At 39.4% G+C, this 15,562-nt stretch overlaps 1 protein-coding gene across 6 annotated transcripts in view; it reads right to left on the bottom strand.

The window, feature by feature from the left end:
* Positions 1–11,515: 11,515 nt before the first annotated feature.
* LOC113891324 (cytochrome c oxidase assembly factor 1 homolog) overlaps positions 11,516–15,562 on the bottom strand; it is a 94,653-nt gene continuing 90,606 nt past the window's right edge. For all 6 annotated transcript variants that reach the window (XM_027539215.1, XM_027539211.1, XM_027539212.1 and 3 more), the window contains 3 exons: positions 14,607–14,755; positions 12,665–12,741; positions 11,516–11,880 (listed from right to left, as the gene is read on the bottom strand). In XM_027539215.1, coding sequence (XP_027395016.1) covers positions 11,784–11,880; positions 12,665–12,741; positions 14,607–14,755 — 323 coding nt within the window. In that variant the 3' untranslated portion in view covers positions 11,516–11,783. The remainder of the gene's footprint in view (positions 11,881–12,664; positions 12,742–14,606; positions 14,756–15,562) is intronic.

The following is a 15,562-nucleotide window of genomic DNA, read 5'->3' on the forward strand; positions in this document are numbered from 1 at the left end:
TTTAGTCAAATTTTTATATCTCCAACAAAAATAGGTGAGGAAAAAAAATACCCAGTATTTGAACAATGCAGTTTTATACTTGATGGATTTGTTCAGTTTTAAAATCAGAAATCATGTGGACCAGTTTATAGACTTTTTCCAAACAGTTTTAAATTGTATTCATAATGAATACATTTAATTGCTGTACTTGTAAAAGAGAAAAGATGTGTTTTCTTTTAGCTGGACACTTTGCCACTTGCAGTACACTACTATCCTTAGCTGTTTTTGTGCCTTTTTTTAATTCGCATATTTTTACTTCAGCATATAAGGGTAAGTTTCTTTGATCTTTCTGATAGGTCTGATGCATTTAAAAGTTCAGGGTAATACAATGCTTTATTATTTTTAAAGCCCAGTACCAATTATTTTATTGGGTCACAGAAACCTGAACGGCTCTGAATGTATGTCAAGCTTCATTCAGTTCAACAAGAACATCCTCAACCCCCTCCAGCTCCCTAGATCACGCCTGCCTGTGATGGAAGCAATAGTGTCAAGTCAGCCGTTTGAATTTGTAGGGCATTTTGCTAATATTTTTCTTAAATATTTGCTTTTGGGTCTTGAAGTGAGAAATTGTACAGCTTCTTTAGAAGCACTTTTTGGTTTCTGTAATATAAATAGAGCATTCAGAGTCTTCACAGTTTTGGACCAAACCTTTCCATTACTTTATTTACCAAATAGCTCTGCACTTATCTAAAGCTGTTCATGTTAATTTTTTCTTTTCACTAGTTTACAAAGGACTAAACTATACTATTGAGTTATCTATGCAGTTTAGAAATCCAGTTTTAATTATAGTAAAATTCAACATTATATTTTAGCTTGATGAATTGTTTATGAATTATGCAAAATGTACAAATGGTTTCAGTCAATCAGGAAATTGTGTCCTAATGTTCCATTTTGTTTTCACCTGAAAAGTAGAATATGGCTTTCTCCAGGAGTTACAGAGAAAGGTCAGATGCTAATTGTGGTATATCTTAAGCTTTTCCTATGGACTTCAGTTTGGAAGAAAGTGTAGAAGAGGTCACTACGAGAATGCTGGACAAGAGGTGAGCACTGTGTGGCTCTGTCCACGGAGGCCTGAGCCAACAATGCTCCCTGGATACCAACATGGATCATTCCAAGGTACCAACAAACCAATCCTGAATACATTTTAAGATCACACTTGTAGGATTTTGAATTAGACTGATAAAAATAAGATCGTCAAAACTGTTAAAGATCATCTAGCACTTGACCTTCAATTTGTTACAGAACTAAAAGAGCTGGATTAAAAACGTTAATCTCAAGAGCCTTAGCTATTTTATTGTAGGAAGGGGGATATAATTTACAGGTAATGAAAATGTACAGCTCTAAATCCATAGCAGTCTCTCTCGAGCTTGACAAATGAATATATTTGTACAGAGGGAAATGATATGGCATGTCCCCCGGGTGTGGCTTTGACTCTGTGGTGATTTGAGACTCATCCACATAGGGAGCTGACTCAGCCGTGTGCTTCTTGTTGCCATGTGGTGCTTTTTGCACACACCACAGTTTATGTAAAACCGTATTTCTGTTCGTGGACCCCAGGTCTGTTTCAGGTTTTATCTAATATGAATAAAACTGCTATAGATATTCTTGCCTGGGAATTTTTTATGGACACGTTTTCATTCTTTTTAGATGAGATAGAATTTCTAGGCCACAGGATAGATGGCTGTGTATCCATCTTTTTGAGAAAATGACCATTTCCAAAGTGATTGTTCATTTCCATTCCTGCCAACAAAATATGAGAGTTCTGGTTGCTTCAATTTAGTGTTGGCCATCTTTTATTTTAGCCGTTCTCATGGGTATGTAGTGGTGTCTCAAGGTGGTCTAATTTGCATTGCCGGGATGACTAATGAACAAATATTTCAAATGTTTGAACCAGTTTTTTGTCCTTTTTAATTGGATAGTGACTTGTGATAATCTTTTAAGATATGAGCCCTGGATATGTAAGTCCTTTGTAAGATTTATGGTAGACATTTTTTCCTGCCATAAGTTGTCTGTTTTCTCACGTGTCTTGTGATGAGAAGGTGCTTTTAACTTCAGTGAAGTCCAATTCATCAATTTTTGTTTTATGGTTAATACTTTGTGTCCTCTGTAATAAGTCTTTACCAACCCCAAAGTCAGGAATATCTTTTTAAGCTTTACAGTTTTAACTTTTGTGTTCAGGTCCATGATCCACTTTGAATTTAAAAACTTTCCCCTTTGTTATTAGGTAGGGGTCAGAAATGGCAACCCACTCCAATATTCTTGCCTGGAGAATTCTATGGACAGAGGAGCCTGGCGGGCTACAGTCCATGGGGTCACAAAGAGTCAGACATGATTGAGCAACTAACATACAGGAGTCAAATATCTTTGTTTTCCATATGAATATTTAGTTTATTCCAGCAGCATTTGTCACAGCAGTTTTCCTTTACTCACTGAATTGTTTTGGTGTCACTGTCTAAAACCTTCGGACCATAATGTCTGTGGATCTACTTATGCACACTCTTCTGTTTCATTAATCTGCTTATCTTTTTGTCAGAACTTTATAAGTCCTGATGTCCAGTACAACAGGACTTCCAGTTCCTTCTAAGACTGTTCAAAAATGCAAAGGAACTAGAAAAAACAACATAGTGTGTATTCCTACTTATTTCACTTTAATTTTTCTCAACATTGTTTAATATTTTTCAGTGTAGAGACCTTGTACATCCTTTGCTAACTTTATTCCTGCATATGTCATAATTTGAAGATATTGTCAGTTTTGGTTTTTGATACTCCTAATCCTCCAGTGGTAAGTTTTAACTCATTGTGCTTAATCAGACCTACATTATAAATTATTCAAGTAAAAATGAGTGTACCTTTCTTATGAAACTCTTCATTTAAAGTCTTAAAGTTTTGTTCGTAAGACTGGAAGGAATTCTGCTGACATTAATAGTACCAAAATTAGGGAGGAATAACACTCCCTCCTCTAATTCTCTCAAAGCAGAGATGAAGTGATAGAATCTCAGAATGTGTGATTTGCCTGAGATCTTACAGCTGCTGATAAAACAAGGATAGAGTCATTGTGCTTTCTAGGGCTTTTACTGCAGTGGAGTCTTACTTACCTCTGGCTACATCTTAGATATGTTTACAAAATAATGATATCTAAAAATTATTTCAGTGTAGCTAGATTGTGGATGGATCTTTTTTTAATAACTGGAGGATAAGTATCCTGAGATTAGGCGGGTACAGAGGTTGGCGCCCTATGCCCTGTGGCGCGTTTGATAAATGAAGCTTTCTTGGGACACAGCCCGTTCATTTACATTTGTCTGCAGCTGCTTTCACAGGACAACTCCAGGGCTGAGTAGTTGCAGCAGACATCCTAAGGCCTGATCAACCTAAAGCAGATACTATCTGGCCCCTTTCCGAATAAGTCTGCCAACCCCTGGGCTATTGTCATCTAAACATATTTTAAACAGGAGATTTTCCTATTTCAAACCAGTACTGACACAGTCCTGTGGGGAGCAGTTTATTTTACATGACAGAAGAATCTAAGTACTTTGCATTCCTTCTTATAGTTTTTATTAAAATGAGTGAGTTTTTATCTACTAAAACTAAACTATTTTTACTAAATATGTTACCAGCAATAGTATAACTTTTTACATACAAATGCTTAGTGTTGATATACTGTGATGGGTTTTCATGAGAATTAGTATCATGTTATCTCTCTAACATGATATATATCATGTTAGAGAGATATATATCATGTTAGAGAGACATATATCTCTAACATGATATATTATCAAGTGACCAGCTTTCTAATAAATTGTGAGAGAAATACACCTAGAAGAAAAAAAATCAAGATACTTAGGAAGAGATATGTTTACTCCTCAGAGAGTAGAAATCACTCAGGAGGGAAGGATTATCCATCATCCGTGCCCCCTTCAAAGCAACATATTCTGTGTCCTCGTCCTACATCTTTAAAAGCTTTGTGTTTTGAAATAATTACAGACTTACAGGGAGTTGGCAAGATAGTACAGACACATCTTATGTAGCTGTAGTTCAATAACAAAACCCTTTTATCACATGTAGTTTCCTGTAACCACAATTTATATATATAACTCGTCAATCTTAACAAAAATGGGTTGTTATCAACATTTTACCAGTTTGGGTAAAGTATTATATCAATGTTATATGTTTTATTTCCACTATCAAACAGCTGAGAAAACTCAAAGGACAGTTTATCATATTTACCTGTTGAGTTCAGTTGCTCAGTCGTGTTCAACTCTTTGCAACCCCATGAACCGCAGCACACTGGGCCTCCCTGTCCATCACCAACTCCCGAAGTCCACCCAAACCCAAGTCCATTGAGTCAGTGATGCCATCCAACTGTCTCATCCTCTGTTGTCCCTTTCTCCTCCTGCCCTCAATCTTTCCCAGCATCAGGGTCTTTTCAAATGAGTCAGTTCTTCCCATCAGGTGGCCAGAGTACTGGAGTTTCAGCTTCAACATCAGTCCTTCCAATGAACACCCAGGACTGATCTCCTTTAGGATGGACTGGTGGATCTCCTTGCAGTCCAAGGAACTCTCAAGAGTCTTTCAACACCACAGTTCAAAAGCTTCAATTCTTCTGCATTTTTGCTCAATTGTTCCTCCTTCCTGATGTTCGAAGACTTTTTTTTTTAAGCATTTCCTTTCTATTTCAAGAACTTCCCTTAGTCACTCTTTTAAGGTAGGTCTAGTCAGCAGATTTGTTTTTGCTTTCCATCATCTGGCATGTCTTTATTTTTCCTTCATTCCTGAAGGATAATTATATCAGATACGGAATTCAGAGTTGACAGTTCTTTTAGCATTTGAAGAATTCTGTGCCCTTTTTCTGTCCTCCACGGTTTCTGAGGAGACATATCTCACCTGGATTATCTTCCCAGGGTAGGTACGGTGGTATTTGTGTCTTGCTGCTCTCAAGCTTTTTTCTTCACCTTTATTTTTCAGAAGTTGGTCTTATTGTAGATTTCTTTAGGATTACGTTGTTTGGGTTTCACCCAGTTTTGTAAATGTATAGGTTTATGTCTTTTGCCACATTTGGAAACTTGTCAGCCATTAATTCTTTCAGATACTTTTTCAGCCCCACCCTTATCTTCTCTCCTGGGATTCCAGTGACATGAATGCTGGGTTTTTTTATTATAGACTCACAGGTACTATTTTTGGACTGTTCTCTTGGTTCAGATTGGGTAATTTCTAAGTTCCTGGTCCTTTCCTTCTTTTTGAGATTTTCCTTGTTCTTGGTATACAAAAATACAATTTTCTCATTATACTGGACACTTGGTTTTATGTTGAAAGACTCTGGATCTTGTTTCAATCTTCTGTTTTAGCACATCTTCTCTGACACCATGCTGGTGGGCAACGTGGGGTATGCACACTGCCTCCTCGCTGCTACCCACTGTAGGGTGAAGGTCCAGGTTCACCGCTTGGCCTCCTCTGACACCCTGGCAGGGGTTAAGGTACCTCTTTATTGTCTAAAGAACATGGGCCTCATTGACACCATGAGAATGGTGGGTAGGTGTAGAAGTGTGGGCTGGCTCCCTGTGTGGCCTCCACTGATGCCACAGGGGTGGAGAGAGGATATCACAGGGTAGGGATGGTGTCCTAGCTCCCCACTGAGCCTTCTCTGCCACCACCCCTGTAGAGGACCAGGGCAGCCTCATGAGAGCTGAGTAAGGAAGAAAGTCTGGGCTCTCCACCTGGCCCCAGCTGACAGGGGAAGGCTGGGGCCCTGTTTTTATCCATGGTGTCTGGCAATTACCGTGTGGAAGTTCTTTGGCTTGAGAAAGCCAGCTTTTCTTGGCTTCAGTTATCTCTGCCATCGGTGTTTTGAGGCTGCTGGTTTTACCAGCACCTAGTCTGGGAAAAATGAGGTAAAAGAAAACACAGGAACTCATTGCTATGTTACTATTTGGGTCCAAAGTCCTTAGCCAGTCTGCTGCCTTTTCATTTTTCAGGTTGTTTCTGTTGCTTTGATAAATAGCCCGGGTTTTAGCTGTGCTTAATGGGAAGAACAGAGAGAAGGTCTCTATCTTGTCCCTTCTTGGGGGTTTTGCTTCTTAGAGTTGACAGTGGTTCTGTGTATTTTAGGTCTGAGAAAATCAGTGAATACACCTCAGATTATGAAAGCCAGGTTTGTGGAAGGAGGAAGTCTCCAGTGAATGAGTGTGAGTGTGTACACGTACACACACACAGTAACACTAGCCCAGTGGTAGTTTAAAAGTTCTTGGGATTCCTTTTTTGCCAGAAGGATATATACCACTAAGGATGTTGAGGCAGAAAGTCACTAAAAATATTTTAACAAATGAGTCATATAGAGAAGAAATATTTCAAAAGTATTTTAAAGATTTTTTTCTTTGCAGTTTTATTTTTTAATTATGTAAAAACAAAACAGCATGGTTTCAAAGTCTCAACTATAAGACAAGGTACTTTGTGGAAATTACAGTTCCATCCCTGTTTCCTGCTTACACACCCTTGCTGTTTACTTCCCCAAAGTTAACTACTGGTACTGACTTTATTCTTCCATTGTTTCTTTTTTGAAAGTAGAAGCTAATATATACATACATGCATATATAAAAACATGCATATATAAAATTCCTTTGCATGAGTACAGACTCCTCAATTATAAGGAAATCCCAAAACTGATGTAACCCATTCTCTGTTGATGGATAGTTGGGTTACATTCAGGTTGTTTACAGTTTTTTGCTATTACAAGAATGTTGCACTAAATAATCTATACATAGATGGCATTTTTGTATTTTTTTTTTGCCAGCGTATCTTTGGGATAGAATCTTAGCGCAGTGGGATTGCTGCACAGAATGGTAAGTGTACATGACATTATTGTAGATATCGTCAAATTCCCTTCTACGGGTGTTGCATTTTTGTCTTCAAACCAGCAATTTAAATACGCCTGTTTACCCACAGTCTTTTGAGAAAACAGTTTCTCAGATTTAAGGTTTATTGCCCATTTGCTAGAAGAAAAATGGCTTCTTCCTATAATTTGAATTTGTAGTCTTTTTAATAGTGAGGCTGACCATTTTTTTAAATGTTTGAGTCACCTAAATTTCTGCGAATTTGTAGTATCTTTTGCCTATTTTTCTCGTGGGTTACTGTTTCTCAACTTTCACTCTAGAAATTAGGGATATTGAACTTTTGTAATTTAAACTGTAAATATTTTCCCATTTATCATTTGTTTTTTGCTTTGCTTTTCGTGTTTTTAGACATGCAGCCATTTGTTTTTATATAGTCAATTTCCCTTATTTTACAATGAATCACGTTTAGGTAAGTTCACCTATTTTTTTTGCTAGTGCCTAGATGGTTTCATTTTTATATTTAGATCTTTGTTCCAATTAGAATTTGTATGATGAGAAATGGATTCCATTTCATCTTTTCTGTGTATGGCTATCAGGTTGTTCCAACATCATTTTTCAAACATCTTCCTCCCCGTCTCTGCCTTAGAGCTGCTTTATCATAACCAGGTTTCCATTGCATTGTCTCTTCCTGTGCCAGCACACCATCATTTTATTTACAGATATGTTTGGATGGATGTGAGACTACCTTCCCTCCTTGGTCTTCCTTTGCAGGGATTTCCTGGCTATCTTTGCTTATTTCTACTTCCAAATGAATTTATAATTAATTAGCTTGTCTAACTCTTTAAAGTCACCAATAAAAATATTAGGGACTTTTAAAAGTTAGACAAGCTAATTAATTCATTAAGATGTCAGGGAGAACTGACACCTTTATGGTGAGGAATCTTGCCATCCAAGAACACCATATGTCTTGTCTTTTGTTCAGTTCTACATTTGGACCTCAGGGAGTGTCCTTTAGCACATTTAAGTTTTGCAAATTTCTTGATAAGTTTTTTCCTAAGTAGTTTTTGCTATTCTAAATATTGTCTGCTCTCCGTTATTTCTTCTATTATTTGTTTATGTGAAGAATACTGGTTTTATAATTTACTAAATACACAGTACTGATCCATGGATTGCCTTGGGTTTTGCAGATATATAAAATCATCTATGTAAACAGTAACTGCATTACTCTTTCTCATGTTTTAGGCTTTTTTAAAAACATCTAATTGTCCTGGATACAATACAGTGTTAAATAAGTCAGTATAATGTGTCCTTATCTTGTAAAAAACCTCTACCAGTTTCCCAATTAAGATGTTGACTTTGAGAATATAATGTATACACACACACACCCCTTAAGAAAGGAATTATCCATTAATTCTCGTTTTTATTATGAATACTTAATTTTAGTCAAATGCCTTTTTGTATCTTGTAAAATCAGCATACATGCTTTCCTCCTTAGCCTTTTATTCATGTGATGAACTATGCTAGTGGTTCTCCTAATATGAAGCCACCCTTCCATTTCTGAAATAGACCTCTCAGTCACTGTTAAAAGTCCAGTTAAGCTGGAGTGAAAATATCCCCAGTTGTAAGGACTTAGAAGGGTTTATTTCTCGCTCAGGCTACCTGTCTCATTTTGGGTCATCTTTATTCTAGCACCCAGGTCCTGGGAGTAGCTGCCATCTGGAACATCACTGATTTTAGGGAAAAGAGAAAAAGAAGATAATGGTGAACTGAGGGCTGGCAGGGAAGTATAATCTCCCCATAGGGAAGGGCACTGCATGGGAGGCACAAAATACTTTGTGAGAGATACGATATACCACTTAGTGTATGTCACTGGACTCAGTTTGCTAACATTTTCTTTAGAATTTTACTACAGTCATGAGAGATTGGCCTGTAGTTTTCGTGAAAGTCACTCAGTCATGTCTGACTCTTTGCGAACCCATGGACTATACAGTATGTGGAATTCTCCAGGCCAGAATACTGGAGTGGGTAGCCTTCACTTCTCCAGGGGATCTTCCCAACCCAGGAATCAAACCTGGGTCTCCTGAATTGGAGGTGGATTCTTTACGACCTGAGCTATCAGGGAAGCCCATAGTTTTTATAGTTTCTTACTTTATAAAAAAAAAATTTGTAAGTAAAAACTTACCTTCATATTAAGACTGCAAGGTAACTGACACATGGTAGCCAAATGTAAAAGTATAAAGGTTATGTGGTGGCAGAAGAACAACTTCTGCCTTGGAGGATCATTCTTTAATAATGAAAGGTGTTTAACGTGCTACATGTGGTCTGTGGTACATACCTGTGTCTGAGACGTGTTTCTAACATTTCATCTCCCACTTTTGAACCCTGGATCATACAACGTCAGTTTCTCTTTACACATTCCTGACAGGACTTTTAACCAAACGGGTTACTGAAGAGTCGAGAGTCTTCTTGTGGGTGGAGCCTGGAGGTTTTCCCTCACCCTCTCACCACCTCCTTGATGCCCTGCCGCCATCATCAGGGCTCCTTTGGCCAAGCCTCCCAACAAGCAGTAGGAACACTGCCTCACCTGTAAGACTGGTAACCGATAGGTATTTATTCATATCTATTCATATCTTTAATATGGACAAGCTGAAAACACCCGAGTCCACAGCCTAAGGCTGCTTGCCTTCAGAAAGCCCTAAAGCTGCTGTTAAGAGAACATTTCTTTGGCCTTTCCAATGGGAAGAGGAGAGAGGCCACTGTTTGCCAAGTGCTGGTAGCTTCATGTGGATGTAATTTAGTTTCATCTTTGCTGAATACAACTTTACCAAAACTGGGAGTGATAGAACCTTGTCTCAGCGGGTATTATTAAATCCCTGGACTGGTGAATAGTTGGAAGGAAGACAGGTAGGGGGAAGCCAAATCGAGAAAAATGGGATAAATGACAGTAAAATCTGTGACTTCTGAAAGTCATACAGGTCTTATCAGTATAATTTGGCACATTCTCCTAACAGTAGAATCATATACTTACTCCAAAATCTGATGGCTATAAGCTGCATGTAAAATGCTAACACTGGCCACCTCACCTGTCCAGAGCTTGCTTTTACTGTATCTTCTTCAGCTAACCGGCCAAAGGGCAGATCATCTTTCTGGAGTATAGCTCACTTTCCCTGCTGAGACCTTTTTCCATGTTCTGTCTGTCTGTAAGGCAGTCTCCATCATATCTGAAATCTTAGGCCTCAAGGCCCGTGGAGTCACCAGTCCACCAAGAGGGAGGGGTGGCTCAACTGGCCCCTTGGATTCCTCCTAACTGGTCTCTCTCGCCTACTACGTCATTTTCGCACCACTGCTTGGAACTCTGCTGGTCCAGTATCATGGAAACTGCTGTGAGCGGAGACCAGGCAGCATCTTATTTAGTAAATGCCAGTGGGAGTCCTCCTGCCACTTGTTGGCTGTGATTGCTCGTCTGCTGTTTTCATAAGTCTGTGATTCTTACAATGCTAGTGAAGCCCTTTCTCCAGTGCTGGCTTGGAGCATTTGCTCAGTTGGTAAAAAGTCACCTTTGCCTCTGATGATGATGTATATTATCCAAGATGTCCTCAAGGTCATTGCTGGGAGACCATAGCTGAGGCACAGTGATTGCTAGATACACAAGTAGTGGGCTGCACATAATACAGCACCAATTCAAGAAAAGAAAGGACAGCGTCTACTTCAGTGACTGCATTCTGGCCTGTTCAAAATCAGCCATGCAGGCATTAAGAAGTAAATACACTGAAATATGCTTAACTGGAAAAAGTACCCAAGATGGTGACTCAAATAGAAATTAAGGATCTTTTCACTACATAATACTAGAGGAAAGCCTCTTAATCCAAATTTTACACAAAAATTGTTACTTGCTTTTCCTTCAGAACAGATGATCCACTTGGGTTTTCTACGGTTTGGCCACACCAAGAAAAAAATCCAGCAAACACTGAAAGGAAGTAAAAGCTGTTAGAGAACAGAACGGCACATAAATTGTTAAAGAACAGAGCAGCACAAAAGATTCCACAGATCGTAATATTTATCACACCAGAAAAAGTGCCCTCAGGGAAAGACTTCTCCACTTAATATTCTATTCAAAGAGTATTTTTTAAAGAAACAAACTACAGAACAACGATGAAAGGCCTCATACTCTACCAGCACAGTTACGCATAACCTTTTTGAAATTTCCCTTCAATGAATATTAAGAGCGCAGGAAAAGAGCTGATGAACATCCCTGATTATAACTACATTAAGCTTAATAATACTGAGGGGGTTAAATTGGCCTTTCCAAAGCAAAAGTGGCAGATTTCTGGGATTTATAGGCTCTGGTGCTCAGAAGATCTTATCCCCCTGCAAGACTAAGAAAACCTACAGGTAAGATTCTCTAAAATGTGGTTGTTTTAAGCTTTTGAAATGTTTGGGTTAAAGCAGTTATTTTGTGAGTCTTCAATTAGGCAGACAGTTGGTGACTAAAACAAGAAAATAAAACAATGAAGAAGAAAAACTCATAAGTACTTGAGAGTGACCAACAAGCTACTTAACATAAATTTAGGGTAGAGCGACTAGACAGAAGTGCTTGTCTGTCTTCCTTGGCATTCTGATGTTAACACTTAAAAACGTCAGTGCTAGAAAACTTCACTGAAAACTTTTTTATTTTTGGCGTGGGGTGGGTTGGTGAGAGATGAGAAATCAACATTATTAATACTGATTCCCTTTATTCTATACTTCTATACAGAGGACTTTCAAATTCTTATAAATTATAGTAAGTTTCTGATTAAAAACTTCAGTAGGGTTCACTGTGGTTAAATTAGAATGATACAGAGATCACCATATGGCTGCACCTGCAGCCCCGGGGGACGCGTGGTGACCAGGGAGGCCAGGAGCAGAGGGAGCTGATCATTTTCACTCCTTTTTCACCTCGTCGTTGTCCCTGCTGGGCTTGAACAGGGGAATCTGCTGACCATCCTTGAGCTCTAAGAAGACCTCCTGAAGGTTCCACCTGAGAAAAACCAAAAGTATAGTCTCTCATCAATGAAACACCGAGGCAAGAGACATGGTTTAAAAGGAAATAAACAGTTGTTTGGAATTTCTTAAATTTTTTAAACTATTTTATGTTAGCAGTATGTTAACAATGTTTTAACCTTTTATTCCAGGCTATCTTTATTTAAATCTCCATCAAGGCAAGTTTCACAATGAATGGCTGGAATCAGAGAAGGAGCACCTCATTGCTGGTTTCCTAATTCCCCTCGACCTTCAGCTCCGCCTCTAATCCCAGGCTCAGGGGTCAGCGAGGCCAGGCAGGGACTGCCTTTTGTCCCCAGGAATTAAAATACATCCTGGCTAAAGAGCAGACATCTCAGAGAGAGGCTTCCCGTGGGGGAAGTGACTGACTTAGCTCCTGGCAACCAGACAAGAAAAGCCAATTAATGGGGTGGAGGGAGAGCTTACATAAAGAATGTGATGAATAACTCTGGAACAGGAACCCAGGCCTTTATTCACTTGTAACGACAGAGGCAGCAGTGTTGGAAACTGTGACACAGCATGGCAGACCTAGACCACACCAACTAAAGCTCCTCAAATTCAGTAGTTTGCATTGGATAAAATGTCCAGACTGAGCTAAGAGCAAAAGCACTGGCATGCATGTTGTCCTGGCTGTGAAACTTCTGAAGCTTTGAAAAACTAATTCTTAGTGCCGCAATCATACAACTGCAGTTGAAAAGGGAAATCAAGATTGTTTCAGAAGAAGGTTCTCCTCCTCCTCCCCACCCACTTTCCCATCATACCTCTTAAAGGGGGCATCTCTGGATGAGCTGACATAGAGATGGCCCTCTGACTTTGGTCCAGAGACAGGGATCTTCAGCTGGGGGGTATAAAGAGACGTAAGTGGATACAATACTATCCTCTCAGAGATGGCTATAATGTGAGAAGAGCATGAGGCCCCTCTCAGGTGATGGGAACAGTCTATATCTAGGTAGGGGCTTGAGTTGCATGCTGCTGCTAAGTCACTTCAGTCGTGTCTGACCCTGTGCGACCCCATGGACTGCAGCCTACCAGGCTTCTCCGTCCATGGGCTTCTCCAGGCAAGAACACTGGAGTGGGTTGCCATTTCGTTCTCCAACGCATGAAAGTGGAAAGTGAAGTCGCTCAGTTGTGTCTGAGTCTTAGCGACCCCATGGACTGCATAGGGGGATGCATTTGTTAAAATTCATCAGATCCTGAGAGTAAATTTTACCTCAAAAAAAGCAACCATAAACTCTGATTAATGATATACAGCTTATGAATTTAAAGGTGAAGTGTATGGCTATTTGGAAATAATAAGATAGGTTCATGAACAAATAGAGGTAGGCAAATAGGTACAGGATAAAGCACACTGAGCAAAATATTACAGAATCCAGGTAGCAGATACATGAGTTCCACAGCATAAATTCTTTCATCTTTTCCATATACTTGAAACTTTTCATAATAGAAAAACAAAAAACAAGTCCACTGTTTGTTTAAAAAGGGTAAAACCTTTTTGTTTAAAAAAACAAATTTTTTAAATTTAAAAAACAAATTTTTTAAATTAAAAAAACCAATTTGTTTAAAAATTGGTCCATACTCTGATCTGGACCATAAAGGAGTTAGAAAAAGAACAAAGCCCAAAGTCAGTGAAAGGAAATAATAAAAATCAGAGGAAATTAATAGATTTAAAAAACAATAGAAAAGATAAATATAATCTAGAGCTGGGAAAAGATAAAAATCAACAAACCTCTAGCCAGACTCAAGAAAAAAGGAGTAGACCCGAATGAGAAATGAAAGAGGAAGAGCCACAACTCTTAGTACAGACAGATACAGACTCATAGGAGAAGACCAACGAACTGGACTAATCCAATATAAAACCAACTAGACAGCAATTAGAAGTTTTTTTAAACCACTATTTTTAGCAGAATACTTGAGCACAAATTGCTTTTGTAGTTAGGGGGAGAATTCCAATAAAACTGTTCCTGTTAAAGTTAATAAAACAACAAGAACAAAAATAAACTAGGTCAGATCAGCTCACTCTTATCCTCCAAATATTCCAGGCCTTCAGCTCGTCGCAGAATCAAGCGCACACCTCCCAAGATGACGTCACAGCCCTTTCACTGCCTCACTCAGCCCATTCTCCCAGCCACACCTCCTGAGAACACACTGGCAGAAGGAACCACAGCCATAAACTATAAACTCCCTCAAAGTCTTCTCTGTATTCCCCAAACAACTTAGAATCATTCCTGTAACAGACAGAAGGAAAAAAATGCTTTTTATATTCAGCTGAGTTTTATCAGTTTAACTATATAAAAGTGAGATACAGCTGAAAAAATGGACTGGCATTGCATGGAAGCTTTTACATTTAAAACTAGAGTTTAAAGAGTTTTTAGATTTGAATGAGCACCAATTAGCTGTAGGTATATTTCAAGTTCAAAACTGAAATACTGGCAAACCACCACTGATCATTGCTCGAGAACCTTCAGTTCCAGATGGTGACCTGAGCACAAACAGGTCTTCCTTGCCACGTCAATTCCCCGGAAAGGGAGAACACTTGTGTGGAAGTTAATTAGCCCACAGTGCTTTTTTTAAAGGTGCTAAGTAGTGGATTTTCCCATCTCGCACCTTTTCCTCCAGCTTGTTCCAAGACCCTTTCCAGATTACAGCAGCCCCTCCTCAACCCGGTAGGCACCCAGCCTACAGTTCGCAGGGGGAGCAAGTTACCTTTGCATCAGCGATGTCCACGAAGTTGTACTTGTCGGTGAGCCGGAGGTAGTGAACGTTGAGAGGAGTGCCCAGAGCTTCCAGTGCCTCAGGGTGGCTGTGCAGCTGCTCCAGGGCCAGCTGGTAATAAGAAGCTCTGGAAAACGTTTCTAAGTGGAAAACAGAGAGGGTACATGTATTTCCTTTACTGAACTTGTAGAAAGTTAAATGACACAATTCATGTACAGCATGGAAAATAGGAACAAACATGAAATCAACAGGTGGAACTATTATTAAGGTCTATCTAACCCGTCCATTTTAGAGACACTAAAACATAGGAAGTCAGCATCTGCAGGGGTGTGGCAGGTGACCTTGAGCAAAGTATTTGATCCTTCTGTGTCAACTTCATTTCTTATTTCCTCACCTCATTCACTGCCTCCCTTCTTCACGTAAGGCGTCTGCTCAGACCTTCTTCACGTAAGGCGTCTGCTCAGACCTTCTTTAACTTTCTTTCTATTTCTATGTCCTGTGATATCTGAAGCAGAGTTGGGGCCAGAATCTAACTTGACTTCTGAACATTACTCCTTCTACTAAGAGGAAGGTCCTGATAAACCAGCAAAATATAGAGAGACTGCACCACCAAAAACAAAACCCTTAGGCCAAGTAATAGGACAGGAAAATGCTAACTTGTCAAGTTTACAGATTTATGCCAACATTTCATGTAGATAAACTGCTCTCAGCCTCAGGTATCCTTGGTCCAAAGACTACTGGTAACTCCAGGAAGCACTTCCCTGAAAGCATCAGGTACGACAAGCCTCCCCAGGGAGAGACCAAAGGAAGCTAAGCTTCTCAAGTATGGTTGTCAGGTGGCAACAAGAAAGACTTGTAGGCCAAATCACAGTAATGGACGGGAAAGGCAGCTTGAGCCTGGAGAGGTCAAGGAGAATGCCCTTCCAGGATGGCCTCCCAGGAGAGGG

This window comes from Bos indicus x Bos taurus, chromosome 4, assembly GCF_003369695.1.
Source record: "Bos indicus x Bos taurus breed Angus x Brahman F1 hybrid chromosome 4, Bos_hybrid_MaternalHap_v2.0, whole genome shotgun sequence".
Lineage (NCBI taxonomy): Eukaryota > Metazoa > Chordata > Mammalia > Artiodactyla > Bovidae > Bos > Bos indicus x Bos taurus.